The following is a 15,219-nucleotide window of genomic DNA, read 5'->3' as shown; positions in this document are numbered from 1 at the left end:
GCCATTCCAAAACATTAACTTTATTCTTCTTTAACCATTCTTTGGTAGAACAACTTGTGTGCTTAGGGTCGTTGTCTTGCTGCATGACCCACCTTCTCTTGAGATTCAGTTCATGGACAGATGTCCTGACATTTTCTTTTAGAATTTGCTGGTATAATTCAGAATTCATTGTTCCATCAATGATAGCAAGCCGTCCTGGCCCAGATGCAGCAAAACAGGCCCAAACCGTGATACTACCACCACCATGTTTCACAGATGGGATAAGGGTCTTATGCTGGAATGCAGTGTTTTCCTTTCTCCAAGCATAACGCTTCTCATTTAAATATAATAAGCCGCAAATATAATTTATATATATATATATATATATATATATATATATATATATATATATATATATATATATTCTATATAATTATATAGAACCTTCTTGCTGTGAGGCGACAGTGCTAAGCACTACACCGCCGTGCCGCCCATATATATATCCATATCCATCCATCTTCTGTAGCTGCTTATCCTGTTCTACAGGGTTGCAGGCAAGCTGGAGCCTATCCCAGCTGACTACGGGTGAAAGGCGGGGTACACCCTGGACAAGTCGCCAGGTCATCACAGGGCCGACACATAGACACAGACAACCATTCACACCTACGGTCAATTTAGAGTCACCAGTTAACCTAACCTGCATGTCTTTGGACTGTGGGGGAAACCAGAGCACCCGGAGAAAACCCACGCGGACACGGGGAGAACATGCAAACTCCGCACAGAAAGGCCCTTGCCGGCCACGGGGCTCGAACCCGGACCTTCTTGCTGTGAGGCGACAGCGCTAACTACTACACCACCGTGCCGCCTGGATAATTTTTCTCAATAAATAAATGACCAAGTATAATATTTTTGTCTCATTTGTTTAACTGGGTTCTCTTTATCTCCTTTTAGGACTTGTGTGAAAATCTGATGATGTTTTAGGTCATATTTATGCAGAAATATAGAAAATTCTAAAGGGTTCACAAACTTTCAAGCACCACTGTGTGTATAATATATACACACACATTTTTTGACTGTGACAAGTAATAGAGTGCATCTATAGTGTGACAGGTAATAGAGTGCAGAAGTCCTGTTAGCTCAGAAAATGAGAATAAACCTTCACCTGTGCTGAGAAGATAAATTAGTATTGAACAATTTCGTCAGTTTCCAAATATCATTATGTTCAGCTGCATATGTTGCAAATCAACATCATTAGTTCATTTTAAAGATGTTCTTAGAAGAAATTTGTTATATGCATGCATGGGGCTTGATAACTAAATATTTAAATTTAAAATTTAAGAGAAAATTAATTCATCATTTTATTACTGTTGTGCCATATGAACCTACTATCAGGGCTTGAGAATAAATTTTTATTCTGTAAAATTTGCTATCTTAACTCTGATTCAATTAAATTATTTATAATACCATACTTGGGCAGCAAGGTGGTGTAGTGGTTAGCGCTGTCGCCTCACAGCAAGAAGGTCCAGGTTCGAGCCCCGTAGCCGGCGAGGACCTTTCTGTGCGGAGTTTGCATGTTCTCCCCGTGTCCACGTGGGTTTCCTCCGGGTGCTCCGGTTTCCCCCACAGTCCAAAGACATGCAGGTTAGGTTAACTGGTGACTCTAAATTGACCGTAGGTGTGAATGTGAGTGTGAATGGTTGTCTGTGTCTATGTGTCAGCCCTGTGATGACCTGGTGACTTGTCCAGGGTGTACCCTGCCTTTCGCCCGTAGTCAGCTGGGATAGGCTCCAGCTTGCCTGCAACCCTGTAGAACAGGATAAAGCGGCTAGAGATGATGAGATGAGATAATACCATACTTTATTCTCTAAGCTTAGTTGCACTGCTTTTTACCACTGAAAGTGAGACAAATATTATACCACTAGAGGGCCCATGCCCTCAGCACTTTTGCCCGACAGTCAAACAAGCTTATTGATTTTTAATACTATGCTGTGCAATGTCCTGCCTTAACAGCTGAGTTGAGAAATGCAGAATCGGAAATGAATATTGGCAGTCATGTCTTGGGTTCTACAAGTTCTGTAATTCACAAAGCTGGCCATGAATACACAGATGCTCACACTCTCTATTTATGATGATGCATTGCTAGAATTCATTAAAACAGCAGCTGTTATGGAATTTAATAGTAACTGTTATGCTGTAGATTACTAATACAGTTCACAGTGAATATTTTCTGAGGAGAGAATTATTTATTGTTGTAAATATAATTATTTGATTTTTATAACCTTAAAATGAATCAAAATCTACAGCAGAGAGGTATGCCTGAGACTGTGCATAATTAATGCCATGCATTATAAGTACTGTTCAAAGTGCTATTCCTTCGTCTAAACATGCTCTTAGATAGGAATATCTCTTATGCCAGGTTTTTCTTATGTTATCATTTCTGGTTCTGTAGCAGCATGAGAGGGAGAGATGGAGTCTTTTTGTCTGCATCAGCAGCACTGGTGAGGGAATGAGAAGCAGAGGGAGCCATGAATATACAGTATATGTAACAATAAAACCAGAGGTGCAGGCTCTATTTGCTTCATACACCCAATAGAGAAAGTTTGAGATGGACAACAAAAGAGAAGCTGTCTCTATTTCTCTTGACTATCCTGAAAGAATCTTTATGCAGAGAAAACCTGGTAAAGGACACACACATTCCCCCCCTCCCCATATTTCTATATTGCATTCTGCCTGATTCTCAATGTTTATTCTCAGTGTTTCATTTTTTTGACTGTTTTTGAATATGTGTATCGATTTATTTATTTTGTTAATTTGGGTGTGTTCTCAAAGTCGAAAGTCTGTATCAAAGCTTTGGCAATACAATACAACAACAAATGTTAATATTTATCATGTTAATAAAGCAAATTTTGAATGGATTGAATTAGAGAGAGAGAGAGAGAGAGAGAGAGAGCACAGTGCTTCAATCACAGTGATCAAACCTTCATACATTTTCACTTTTACATTTCTGTGTAGGGTGAATTGCTATCTGTAGCATGTGCGCGCGCGCACACGCACGCACACACACACACGACCTCACTGTACCCCTACTCCATATACAGACACATACATGCACAACACACAGACCTTACGGGTCCTTATCACTGCGTCTGACGTCAGCAAGAGTTGTGTATTGTATGGGGGACTGAAACAACACAGCAGGACAGCAGGATGGAGGATTACTGCCATGCTACCATCACTCCTCCCCCTATACCTCCTATGTTCTCAGGAAACTGTGTGCTGCATCCCATAACAAGCAGCATAGAAGGATCTTCAGAAAGATGAGTAATGACAGATTTGGTCCACTGATATTTCCTTAATGGTGTCAAATTCCCATTTATCTCTCAATATTTGGTGCCTATTGCTTCCATTTGGTTGAATGGACATGCTCAGCAGTAACAGCAGAGAGGTGTGGAAGGTATGGAAGCAAAGTAAGGCAGCAAAGTAAGAGAGAACATGCAAGAGAACCCTGCATTGATTGTCTAATGCCTTTACACTTACTGTTGCTATTCTGCGCAATATGAAACAGACATGGGAGAGAGAGGGAGAGAGAGAGAGAGAGGCAGGAAAATACAGTAGGGTGTGAGTGAGCAAAGGTTTGAGATAGAGAGAGAAGTGTATTGTGCTGCAGCAGCATTACGCTCACTAAACGGTTTGTGGTTCAGACTGCCTGACAACCCCTGCAGCACAAACGAGAGAGAGAGAGAGAGAGAGAGAACGAACACTCACAAAGGAGGGTGGGCAGGCTCATTTGGCTGCTGCGGGGCTGTGTAGCAGAAACAACACCGCACTCTCCAGTGGCACACACTTGCACCAGCACAAACCCAGCAGCCGAGTCCTGGACCACCGGCCATGGCACAAGCTGCCAAACACCTTCGTAAGAACAAGGATTTAGAGGCTCTTGCTGAGCAAGAGAGGAAAGAAAAGGAGGAGGAAAGAGTGAAGAAGAGGAGTCGCTCACGGGACAAAAAGCGTAAGGTAAGGGGGTAGACAGATGGAGTGTGGGTAGAGGAAACAAGGGAGTAATGGGGAGGGAAGGGAAAAGCAGTGGGAGAATGAGAAAAGACTGGAAAAATATCATTCTTTAAGATAACTGTTGGGACAGCAGTGATGCAACATAGGAAATATGCCTGCAGCAAACATGCTCCCAAAAACATCCATAATGAACCATACATGAGACATGACAAGGAACAGTAAGGAATGTAGATAGCGCACAGACATACTCATTCTAGGAAGGTGCACAGAGTGCAGTGCAAGCCTCAAGTACATAATGAACTAGTCATGATGGCATGTACCATTTCCTATGTGAATATACAACACATCTAGTTTAGATGGGAACGAGGCCAATCATGAATTGTATCTAGCACTACCTAGGTTTTTGCTTGTCATGCAGATGCAATATAAGCTGTGATTCTAGTTTCCTCAGGAGCACTGCAGAGTGTTACATTAGTGCAGCTCACTGTAAAGGGTGTATGTGTGCTTGTGTCTGTGGTGGGACAGACATAAATAATCTCTCTCTCTCTCTCTCTCTCTCTCTCTCTCTCTCTCTCTCTCGTTCTGTAATTTTCTGTGATTATTGTGCCAGTTTGCTGAATGAAAAGACCACAGTTGGGTGATTGCTTCAATATATGACCAAAAGCAAAGCAAAACAAACAAACAAGGAAAAAATAACTTGTTAAATCTATGTCTGAAAAGATATTTGGTGAGAGTTGTTTTAATTTCTGCATTCATACCTGTATTCAAATGCTGTTTAACCCCTTCGGACACAAGGAAAAATGCTATGGAACTTCATGTGTACAATTGTACACATTATGTCTGAACAGGTTAATACTCTGTCTTTGCTGTTGTCCCTTAAATGTTATTTGGTGATTTTATCCTGTTTGTCCATGTGGACTGCTTATCTTTCCATGTGTCTGCCTATCTGTCTGCATACCAATCTAATGCCAAGAGAGATGAAGCTGCAAAGGTTTGGCAGTTTAAGTGTGCATGTGGGTAATGCAAATAGATGTTCATTTCAAAATGAATGTTCAAATAATATACCACAAAGTTTTAGATGCATACAAACAAGCAAACGCATACAGGCACACACACATGCACACTTCGGATTTTTCAATGTATATTCTAATTACTTAGAGGCTCTCATCTTGGCCCTCAAGTTTCCTAGAGTCTGTATCTACAAATACTGTAATCTCAAATCATGGAGACATAGAGCATAGAGACTGTTTTATTGGTTTAACATCTTGTGGCTTTATTTATACAAAATGATGAAAATGGATTTACTATAATAAGACAGATGCTTTTTGTGGTTACATGGCTGTCTGAAATATGATAATAAGTAATGTATACAGTTTTCACAAACACAGCTATATTCAGTGTAATGCCGAGACAGGCTCTGTGCTGCTTGTGGTCCCCTTGGTGCTGAGCCAGCACTCTCTACATCTCTTCCTGCCTACTACTTTGGAGCATGCTTTATATGCTATGGCATGAAGAGTTATGGCTTGGTTGTCTCCCTCTGGGGAACAAAATTCACCATGTATTTGTCTTCTCTACTATAGTCTTTCGTTACCTGGTGCATTTTAAAATGATTTTACATAAGGCAACTGGCCAGTAACAGTGCAATTGTTTTGTTGAACAGGGCTATCCAATTTAGAATACTTAGCACTGCAGTGTTGCTGTTATTTCATGCAAAACTTTTCACTAGTTTGTATTTTGGTGATCAAGTGCAGCTTTGGTATCTTTGTTGATAACATCTTGATTTACTTTTTAGACTGTTGGTACATTCAAAGTGTCATCCACATCAATCTGCTATTCACATTTAATGCCTGCCATTTCAGTCAGATTGAAATCTTCACACTTTACCAAGTATGGCTTCCACTTTAATTGAAACTTGCATGTGAATTGATTTCTTCAATTCAGACCACAGGTTTTCAACATGTTTTAAACCCAGAGACTATACTGCAAAACAATTTCAGTGTTGATTTGGGGGTCATCATTTGGATTTTGGGTCAAAATTTCTTGGTACTTATCAGAATTCATGATATCATTAATCTTCACAAGATCTCCTAGAGCGGCAAAGCAAAAAAGCTCAAATGTGTCAGTGATCCATGTTTTAGACACACAAATTGCGTGCATAACCAACAGGGTCAATTTTAGGTTAATCTGAGCACAACATAGAATTTTATTTGCAGTTCTATACTAGTTGTTAGTTGTTGCATTATGTGTGGGGCTCTCAGGAAGAACTGCTTACATGCAGCCTCTCTAAATATCTTGTTATATGGAGATTATATATAATGGATCATTGTGAAACCCAAGCAATGGACTAAATTGTGTAATTGTGTAAGGTTAACACCATCTGTTTCTTTTCTGTGAGCTTAGTAAACCAGAATTTTAACATTGGTTAGAGAGACTGTCATCATAGATGATCAACCACTGACTTTTTTGCTCATTTACATACACATAAGATCACCCTGTTTAATCACCACTACCTGCTTCAAAAAAAAAATGGGATTCAGTCAGATTACAATGGCTCTGAAAACTAATTGTGTGGCTATATTCAGTAGTTTGTTTTATCACTGGAAACCTGATACATGGACGGATATGTAGGTTGCAACCTTCAAAATCCTGACGACCATAGCCATAACAGTGTGTAAATGATATCAGACTTTCTGTGGCCCATGTCAGGACCATCTGAAATTGAGGATACTTTTTTTGTTTAAATGTACTTTAATAGCAATATGTACATGTATGGAATGCAGTGGGGATTTTTTGCAATAACTGAAATATGAACATTTTCTTTCCAATTTCTAAGTACCAGTGTACTTTACTCCATAGATGAAACCTGAGAAGAAGTCTGCCATTTCAAAAGCGCACTGAGGCACTTTACATTTTTTACTTCAATATGCCTACCATCTGAATATCAGTGGTCAAGCCGTGGTGCAACCTCATACCAGTACCTTCAAAAGTTATAAAATGGATAAAATGTGGCTTTAGAGCAGTCATTACACTCCAATGACTTCAGAAAATTCAGGTGTTGCTTTTGAGCTTTGCCAAACCCTGACAAGGTCTATGAAATGGCATGACGTGACAGGTAGATCTCCCATTCCTTTGGTGACAATATATACAGTAGTACCAGTCAAATGTTTGGACACACCTTTGAATTAAATGCTTTTTCTTTATTTTTATTAAGTAAAAGACACTTCATATCTTAAAGTATTGATGGACAGTCATTTCTCTTTACTTAGTTGAGTGGTTCTTGACATAATATGGATTACTACAGTTGTTGCATAGGGCTATTTGCTGTATTTTTTTATTATTTACTATTTATTATTTACTATTATCTCAAGCACATTAAGAAGGCATGAAATTCCACTAATTAACTTTTGATGAGGCTCATCTATTAATTGAAAAGCATTCCAGGTGACTACCTCATGAAGCTGGTTAAGATAATGCCAGTAGTGTACAAAGCGTCATCAAGGTAAATGGTGGCTACTTTGAAGAATATAAAACATAAAACTGTTTTGTAACACTTTTTTGTTTACCACATAATTCCACATATATTCCATATGCTATTTCATAGTTTTGATGTTTTCAATATTGTTCTACAATATACAAAATAGTCAAAATACAAAAAACGTTTGAATGTGTGTCCAAACTTTTGACTGGTACTGTAGATATCAAGCTCCTAGCAGTCTGTAAACTGATGCTTGTTTCTAAGGCAGGGCCAGTCCTCTAAATGCAAGACTATTTCACTGAAAACCTTGTGAATTCTTTTCTTGTTTTTCTCAGCCACCTTTCAAGCATTCTCAATTGCTATCTGTTAAGTTGTTCAGCATGGCTTTTCAGATTTCTCACATATTGACAATGTGACAAAGTCTTTGTTGGTTACAAGGAGTCAAATGGCAATATCTCTATGTTCAATATGCCCAACATACCAAATATGGCAAAAGCAAAGAGAGTTTTACCTGCTGATAAAGATGCTGTGGAATTATCCATATCCTTTCCAGGTCTATTTTAGGATGTCACTGGTCCAGTTTAATACACTGTTGGCAATATTGGAACCACACTTTAAAAAGAAGACCACCAATTTCCATGATCCAATTGATCCTGAACGGTGCGCGCGCACACACACACACACACACACACTCTCTCTCTCTCTTCATGAGTTTAATAGGCAATCCAAATTGTCCCAGGAAACAACATACAGTTGTGGTCAGAAGTTTACATACAGTGACATGAATGTCATCTTGGATATGAATGTCATGCCAATATTAGGGCTTTCAGTAATTTCTTTGAACTGTTCTTTTTCTGTGGCAGAATGTACAGCATACATATTCAATAAACACTAGAAAAAACACTATAATTTGGTACACAAGTTTTAATTTTCTTTGAGTTTTCTGAAATCAACACAGGGTCAAAAATATACATACAGCATACCTAATATTTACGTAAAATGTCTCTTTGCAAGATTCACCTTGACCGAACATTTTTGTTTACCATGAACAAGCTTCTGGCAGAATTCTGGTTGGATATTTCATGACTCTTCATGGTAGAACTGGTAGAGTACAATTTTTTTTTTTGGCATGGACTCGACTTATAAGCACGGTCCATATATTTTCAATAGGGTTGAAGTCAGGACTTGTTTTAAGCTTAATATTAGTCTGCTTTATCCTCCACAACCAGCTCTGATGTGTGTTTGGGTTCATTGTCCTGTTGTAACTCCCAAGTCCCAAGTCACTGTGGCCAAACAACTCAAACTTTGTCTCATCTGACCATACAGCTATCCTCCAGAAGGATTTTTTCTTTGTCCATGTAGTCAGCTTCAAACTTTATTTAAGCTTGAAGCTGTCAATTTTGGAGCAGGGAGTTATTTCTTGGATAGCAGCCTCTTAGTCCATGGTGATGTAAAACTCACTGAACTGTAGACAGCGATCCATCAGCTTCCAGTTCATGGCAGGGCTGTGCCATGGTGGTTCCCCGGTTGTTCCTGACCATCCAAATCAATTTCCTTTCAGCTGAGGGTGACAGTTTGGGTTTTCTTGAAGCAAAGTGGCTTGGCAAAGTGACTACACCTCACAATAACTTGCATCCATTTGTTTGAATTGATCTTGGAATTTACAGTTGTTTAGAAATGGCTCCAAGAGACAGTCCGGATTTGAGTACATCTGTGATCTTCTTTCTCAGATCTGCACTGAGCTCCTTGGACTTTCCCATTGTATTTTGTGTTGGTCAATCCAATGAGTGCCATAAACAAACCCTTTCTATGAAGGCACAGAGAAGCTACCAGCTGTAGTCAATCATGATCACTAACAGGAAGTTAAGAGGCCTTAGCAACATAAGACATTTTGGAAGTTTCAGCACCTCTGAATCAATAATCTAAAGCCTCACTCACAACCTGCTGTACGTGCTACTACAAGCGGTCTACGATAAAAAATTTGGCAAAACCGTGCGCGACACTTGCGTGTGTTCAGCGCCGTAGAAGGTCGCAGACTGCCCGTGGAGACTTTTGGTCCTGCACATGCAAATTCTAACGGGACTTGCGACAAATCAAGAATGCATACACTCCATATGGGACCTGTACTCCTTTTGTACATCTGAACTAAGTCAGCAGCACAGCTAGTAGGGGCTTTTTGCGATGACAGTAAGACGCATGAGTGACACATGGTCATTGTATGAGTGACGTGCCTTAGAAGTACTACACAAGTATTCCACACTTGCTATTTGTGTGGCCCGCAAGACAGAAGTACATCTCACTTTCTACTCTTATGTGTGGCATGCATGTGATCTGCACGCAGCGCATGTGACCTGCACGCGACACAAGGGGCAAGACTCTGGGTATATATATATTGGGGAGGAACCAAGGAACCGATCATGTGTCATGTAGCATTGTAGAAAGGAAGAAGACCACTTCATTTGCTGTTTTTATTTGAGTATATGTTTAATTTACCATGCAAACGTTGAATAATAAAACATGAGTATAAGGAAATAATGCATTTTATTACATTGTAAAAAATCCCAACTAAATAGCCCAACAGTTTGAACACTGAAACACACTCTGACTCCAAGCGGCTGTCCTGCTCCTACTCCTGCTGAGTGTTAGGATGGGGTGTTGGGATGTCCTTGTCCTTATCACTGAGCATGGCACAATGGCCTGACAGTGATGATGGGATTGCAATGTCCTCCCTTCTGGGCGTCGTTAGCTGAAACATACATGAAAATCAGCATATATAATATTAATTACATAAGCATATAGATACTGAAATGAATGTTTAAAGCATGCGTATTTACCTGTGAAAATACTTCGGGCGGGGTGCTGTGCCTTCTGCTGGCATGAAGGCATACTTCTCCCTGTCCATGCAGGGCTTGCCGGTATTGCTACCATCATCATCAAATTCTTCCTCCTTCTCCCCCTCTGCTGTTTCAGGCTGGGTTACTTCACTTTTGTTCGCGTCTTCTTGGGTCCCATTTTCTAAACTTTAAACTGAAAATTTTAAAAAATTTTCCCCACAAAATATCCATTGTTCTTCAGTCAAAAGACAGATGCAGAATGCTGCAGACACGCTGGTTTTATACCCATTCCTGGCTTGCGTCACACGCAAGTTATAAGTGCGGCCCGAACTCGTAGCACAGGAAACTGGTAAAATGCAAGTCTCACACACTCTGCACTCTCTGAACACACACTGATCATGTGCGTCAGATATACGCTTTCCACTAGCTAATGGCGCAATTTTTCCTATGCCTCGAGGAAGTCAGGTGTGCAACCTGTACTTGACAAGTACTTTGCCCGTACTCCTCCTCCAAACTTTCCACCAGGTTCACTGTGACCCTGCGGCATGGCTGCAAGCTACCAAAGCCTGCGACCCGTGCGTGTCCAAAACACTTACAGCGGGTTGTGAATGAGGCTTAAGTGAGCGTATGTAAATTTTTTACCCTGTATATATAATTTTGACCCTGTGTTGATTTCAGAAAACCCAAAGAAAATGAAAACTTGTGCTCCAAATTCTAGTGTTTTTTTTTATTATTAAAGATGTATGCTGTACATTCTGCCACAGAAAAAAAACAGTTCAAAGAAATTACTGAAAGCTGAAATATTGCCATGACATTCATATCCAAGATGACACTCATGTCATTGTATGTAAACTTCTGACCACAACTGTACATACAATGCTGCAACATACATAAAAGCTCATAGTCAACAGAATGCGAAAAAATGCAGAAAAGCTAACCTGTTCAGAAAACGATGGACAAAAGTTTTGGAGTCTGTGTGTAAACATGACTGAAACAATGTGATGTTGTATTTCTTTTTAAATGTGCAAGATCTTCAGACAAAAATACAGACTTGATATGCAAAGACCTTAACAGGGTGCACAGTTCTTTAATGGTGTGGGATTCAAAATTTCTTCCCTTGTCACAATTTTCTCATGAAACCATAATGTACTAATGGTGTTCCTACAGGCATCTTGCTACATTACTTGTTTTTGATCTCTCATTGGCATTACTATGGCATTAGTGAAGTGATAGATTGGACCAAGAATATGTTTACTGACTGGCTCAGTTGAGAAGAACTCTAATTTCATTGGTACTGCTCTTCTGAATGTTAATCAGAGAATTTTTTTTTCTTCATGCTGAACCTTAGCATGGACCTATCACTCAAAAATCTTAACTTTTCTCTCAAAATCAGTGTTTGTTAAAACTGAGATCTTCTTAAATATGTTCAATTCATAAATGACCCATCTCATGGCAATTCTGAAATCCAGTTAGCTAGAGGACATCTGAAAAAACTCATGAGAGTTACCGCTCGCTCCTGCTGCATGCACCCAAGCTCTGCTCATTCACAACAGGAAGGGTTTCGGAACTTTGTAATAGCTGTCTGCAGGGCCCCAGTATTACACCAGCACTTTCATTCCAGTGGCAGCACATGTGCGCTTACAGAGCCCTTGAATGCTTACAGAGCAGATTACTTGTAACAAGAGTGACAGGAAAAATGTCTCAGAGAACAAAAATCTTCAAGCAAAAAACCTTTTATGAATCCATTATTTACAATTACAAATTACAGTTGCTTTGTTAGAATTTCAGTCAGAAAACTATGTTACTTCAAACCTGAGCATCTTAATAATATTATTCAGAATAATACAGATTCTGTTATTAATTCTACATCCACGAATGCTAAGTACCATTATAATGTCAGACAAGGGGATATTCTACATTGTCAGAAATAGGGGTACAGTAGGAGTCAATTTCTGTCCCCCAAGGTACAATCTACACTAATATACCCCCTAGGGCTCATTATTGGACCTCGAGGTAAATGTGTGTACCTTTTAAGGGCCAAAAAAGTACATATGTTCCCAAGCAGTATATAAAGGATCCAAATAAGTACCTTAGAGGGTACTGCCCCAGTGACAAGCCGGTGTACTCTTAAAGGTATAATAATGGACTTTATTTTCTGAGAGTGTATACAAGCAAAACCACTGATGGGGAGGGGGTTCTTAATTGCAACAGCATTATAAATATCAGGGACAAATATTTATATGAATCATTAACAATTTACTAAATTAAAAGAAAAAGCAAACCTATACTGAACACCATCAGTCTGAAAATGGTCTGAATTCATACTTTCTTCATCTTCTTTCTTGTTCTGGCTGCCACGTTTAAAAACACAGAATTTATTTATTTATCCATCCATTATCCATAACCGCTTATCCTTTACAGGGTCGCAGGCAAGCTGGAGCCTATCCCAGCTGACTATGGGCGAGAGGCGAGGTACACCCTGGACAAGTCACCAGATCACTGCAGGGCTGACACATAGACACAAATAACCATTCACATCTTTTATTTATTTATTTATTTTATTTATAAACTTTGCTGATTAAACGGCAGGGAATACATTAACAGAGCAATAAGCTCCAGTACCTGAGGTCCTGCAAAATTACAAAAAAATAAATAGTACAATAAATAAATAAACAATAAATAAAACATATTAGGAAAAAAATGGCCTAGAAGTATACAGACTAAAAGCAGCACAAACTGGTGCCGAGAGTGGAGACTGGCCGACATGTATGACATTTTACACACACAGATTTAAAAGTCTGTGGTCTATCAATATCAAAATAAAGCCTAGTTAAATTACTATAATAATAATAAAAGGTCCTTCTTAAACTGTGAAAGTGATTAATTCAAATTCCTTAAATGCGGAGGTAAAATATTCCAGATTCTAGGACCCCGAATATAAAAACTGGTCTGAAAAGTTACAGTATTAGCCTTGGGCACATTTAACATAGTTCCCCTAGCCAAATCTAATCACCTAATAAACCTTCTAGGTACACTAATAGAAATATTATGGTCTGTTGACATAGATTTAAAAAGATAAACTAGATCCAGGTACTCATGCCAGTAACACAAAGGAAGGAGTCCTAGCTTTAACAATTTGTCCTTGTAGTTAACATCTGATCTAAATGAAAGAGATAGTTGCACGTCTCTTGATTCTCTCAACTGAGTAGAGCAGGATAACTGATTGCAGAGCCCAGACCTGAGAGCAGTACGCCAAACAGCTTCTGACCAGAGAGATGTAAAGTGACTTCCACACCTTGATATCTCTAACCTCAAAAGTAGATCTTCTAACAAAGCCCAACATTTTACTCACTTTAGTTAAAACCAATTGGACATGAGAGTTCTACTTGAGATATGGCGTGACTATAACACCAAGGTCCTTCTGTGACTCAGTCGTTTTGACAGGCACATCCTTCAGTTGGTATGTGGTCAGCAGAGGCTTGGAGCTTCTCGTGAACGACAAAAGCCCACACTTAGATAGATTGAGGTCCATCCTCCAGAGATCACACCAACTGCATATGCTATCAAGATCGTTTTGCAGGCATGCACTGTCCTCAGAGGTGTTAATTGTGCGATAACAGTGTCGTCGGTGAATAATGCAACAGATGATGACGTGACTATGCAGGGTAAATCATTGACAAACACAAGGAACAACAAGGACCCAAGTATAGAGCCCTGTGGCACTCCAGAGAGTACTGGAAGTGGCTCTGACGTTTTGCCCAAGACTATCACTCTCTGATAGCGATCAGAGAGGTAGTCCTATGGTCCACATCTATGGTCAATTTAGAGCCACCAATGAGTCTAACCTGCATGTCTTTGGACTGTGAGGGAAACTGGAGCACACAGAGGAAACCCACGCAGACATGGGAAGAACATACAAACTCCACACAGAAAGGCTGTCGTTGGCCACTGGGCTCAAATGCAGAACCTTCTTGCTGTGAGGCAAGTTAACCACTACACCACTGTGCTGCCTATTCATTTACTTACTTACTTACTTACTTACTTACTTACTTACTTACTTACTTACTTACTTACTTACTGTAATCAGTGCTACAGTCTTTAATGAAATTTGAGCTTGTAATGTGGTGATAGGATTCTTGAGGTCATCATTGTGAGCATATGAGAGGTTATCAAACTCAGCAGCTAAGTGAAGAGTCACCCATAACTGATCTACATGTGCTACAGGCCTCAACAACACTTTACAATGCAAGGCCATGCAGACTACTGTTTTTATACTACTTGATTTAATATTCTTTAATACTATTTAATTAAAATACAGAACAAACAGACATACTGATTTCACTGACAAGGTTTAGGCCACTCTGCTCAGGCCTACATGGTCAAACACAGAAAAGATTTAACCCAGTACATTAGCAAACCTTAGAAGCCTGAACTGATACCAGTATGAACGATGAGCTATGAGTTGATGATTGGTTACATGTGATGAGTTTAAATGTTCAATTTATTTAGGTGGATTTCCAGGAGGAATACGTGTGTGAATTGGAGGGGGAGTTTGCAAATGAAATTGGACAAATCAGAGAATTTATTCAAGGAAATGAGAACACATCAGCAAGGCCACTACTACAACAAATAATTGGGAAGAAATTGCAGTCAGTATTTAGAAATGTTGATACTGCTCTCCAATTGTTCCTGGATTTGCCAGTTACCAATGTGAACAGGAAGCACTCTTTTACAAAACTGGCACTGGTTAAAATAGGCTTAGATCAACAATGGACCAGAAAAGCTGGGTCTGATGTTCATAGAAAGTGATCTTTATGAAGGAATCTGCTGCCAGGAAAACAAGAAAGCTACTAAAGGTAGGAACATGCTTTGCTGTTATGCACTGCTGTTTTATTAATTGCATGTCTTTTATCAGGCTAT

General features: G+C 39.5%; 1 protein-coding gene across 1 annotated transcript in view; it reads left to right on the top strand.

The window, feature by feature from the left end:
• The first annotated feature begins 3,867 nt into the window (after nt 1–3,867).
• The window catches only part of LOC132872204 (ankyrin-1-like), a 265,115-nt gene continuing 253,763 nt past the window's right edge, over nt 3,868–15,219 (top strand). The window contains exon 1 of the mRNA XM_060906840.1: nt 3,868–3,993. Coding sequence (XP_060762823.1) covers nt 3,868–3,993 — 126 coding nt within the window. The remainder of the gene's footprint in view (nt 3,994–15,219) is intronic.

Source organism: Neoarius graeffei, chromosome 24 (assembly GCF_027579695.1).
Source record: "Neoarius graeffei isolate fNeoGra1 chromosome 24, fNeoGra1.pri, whole genome shotgun sequence".
NCBI classification, from domain to species: Eukaryota; Metazoa; Chordata; class Actinopteri; order Siluriformes; family Ariidae; genus Neoarius; species Neoarius graeffei.
Note: the sequence above shows the minus strand (reverse complement) of the source record. Positions and strands in the feature narration are given on the sequence as shown.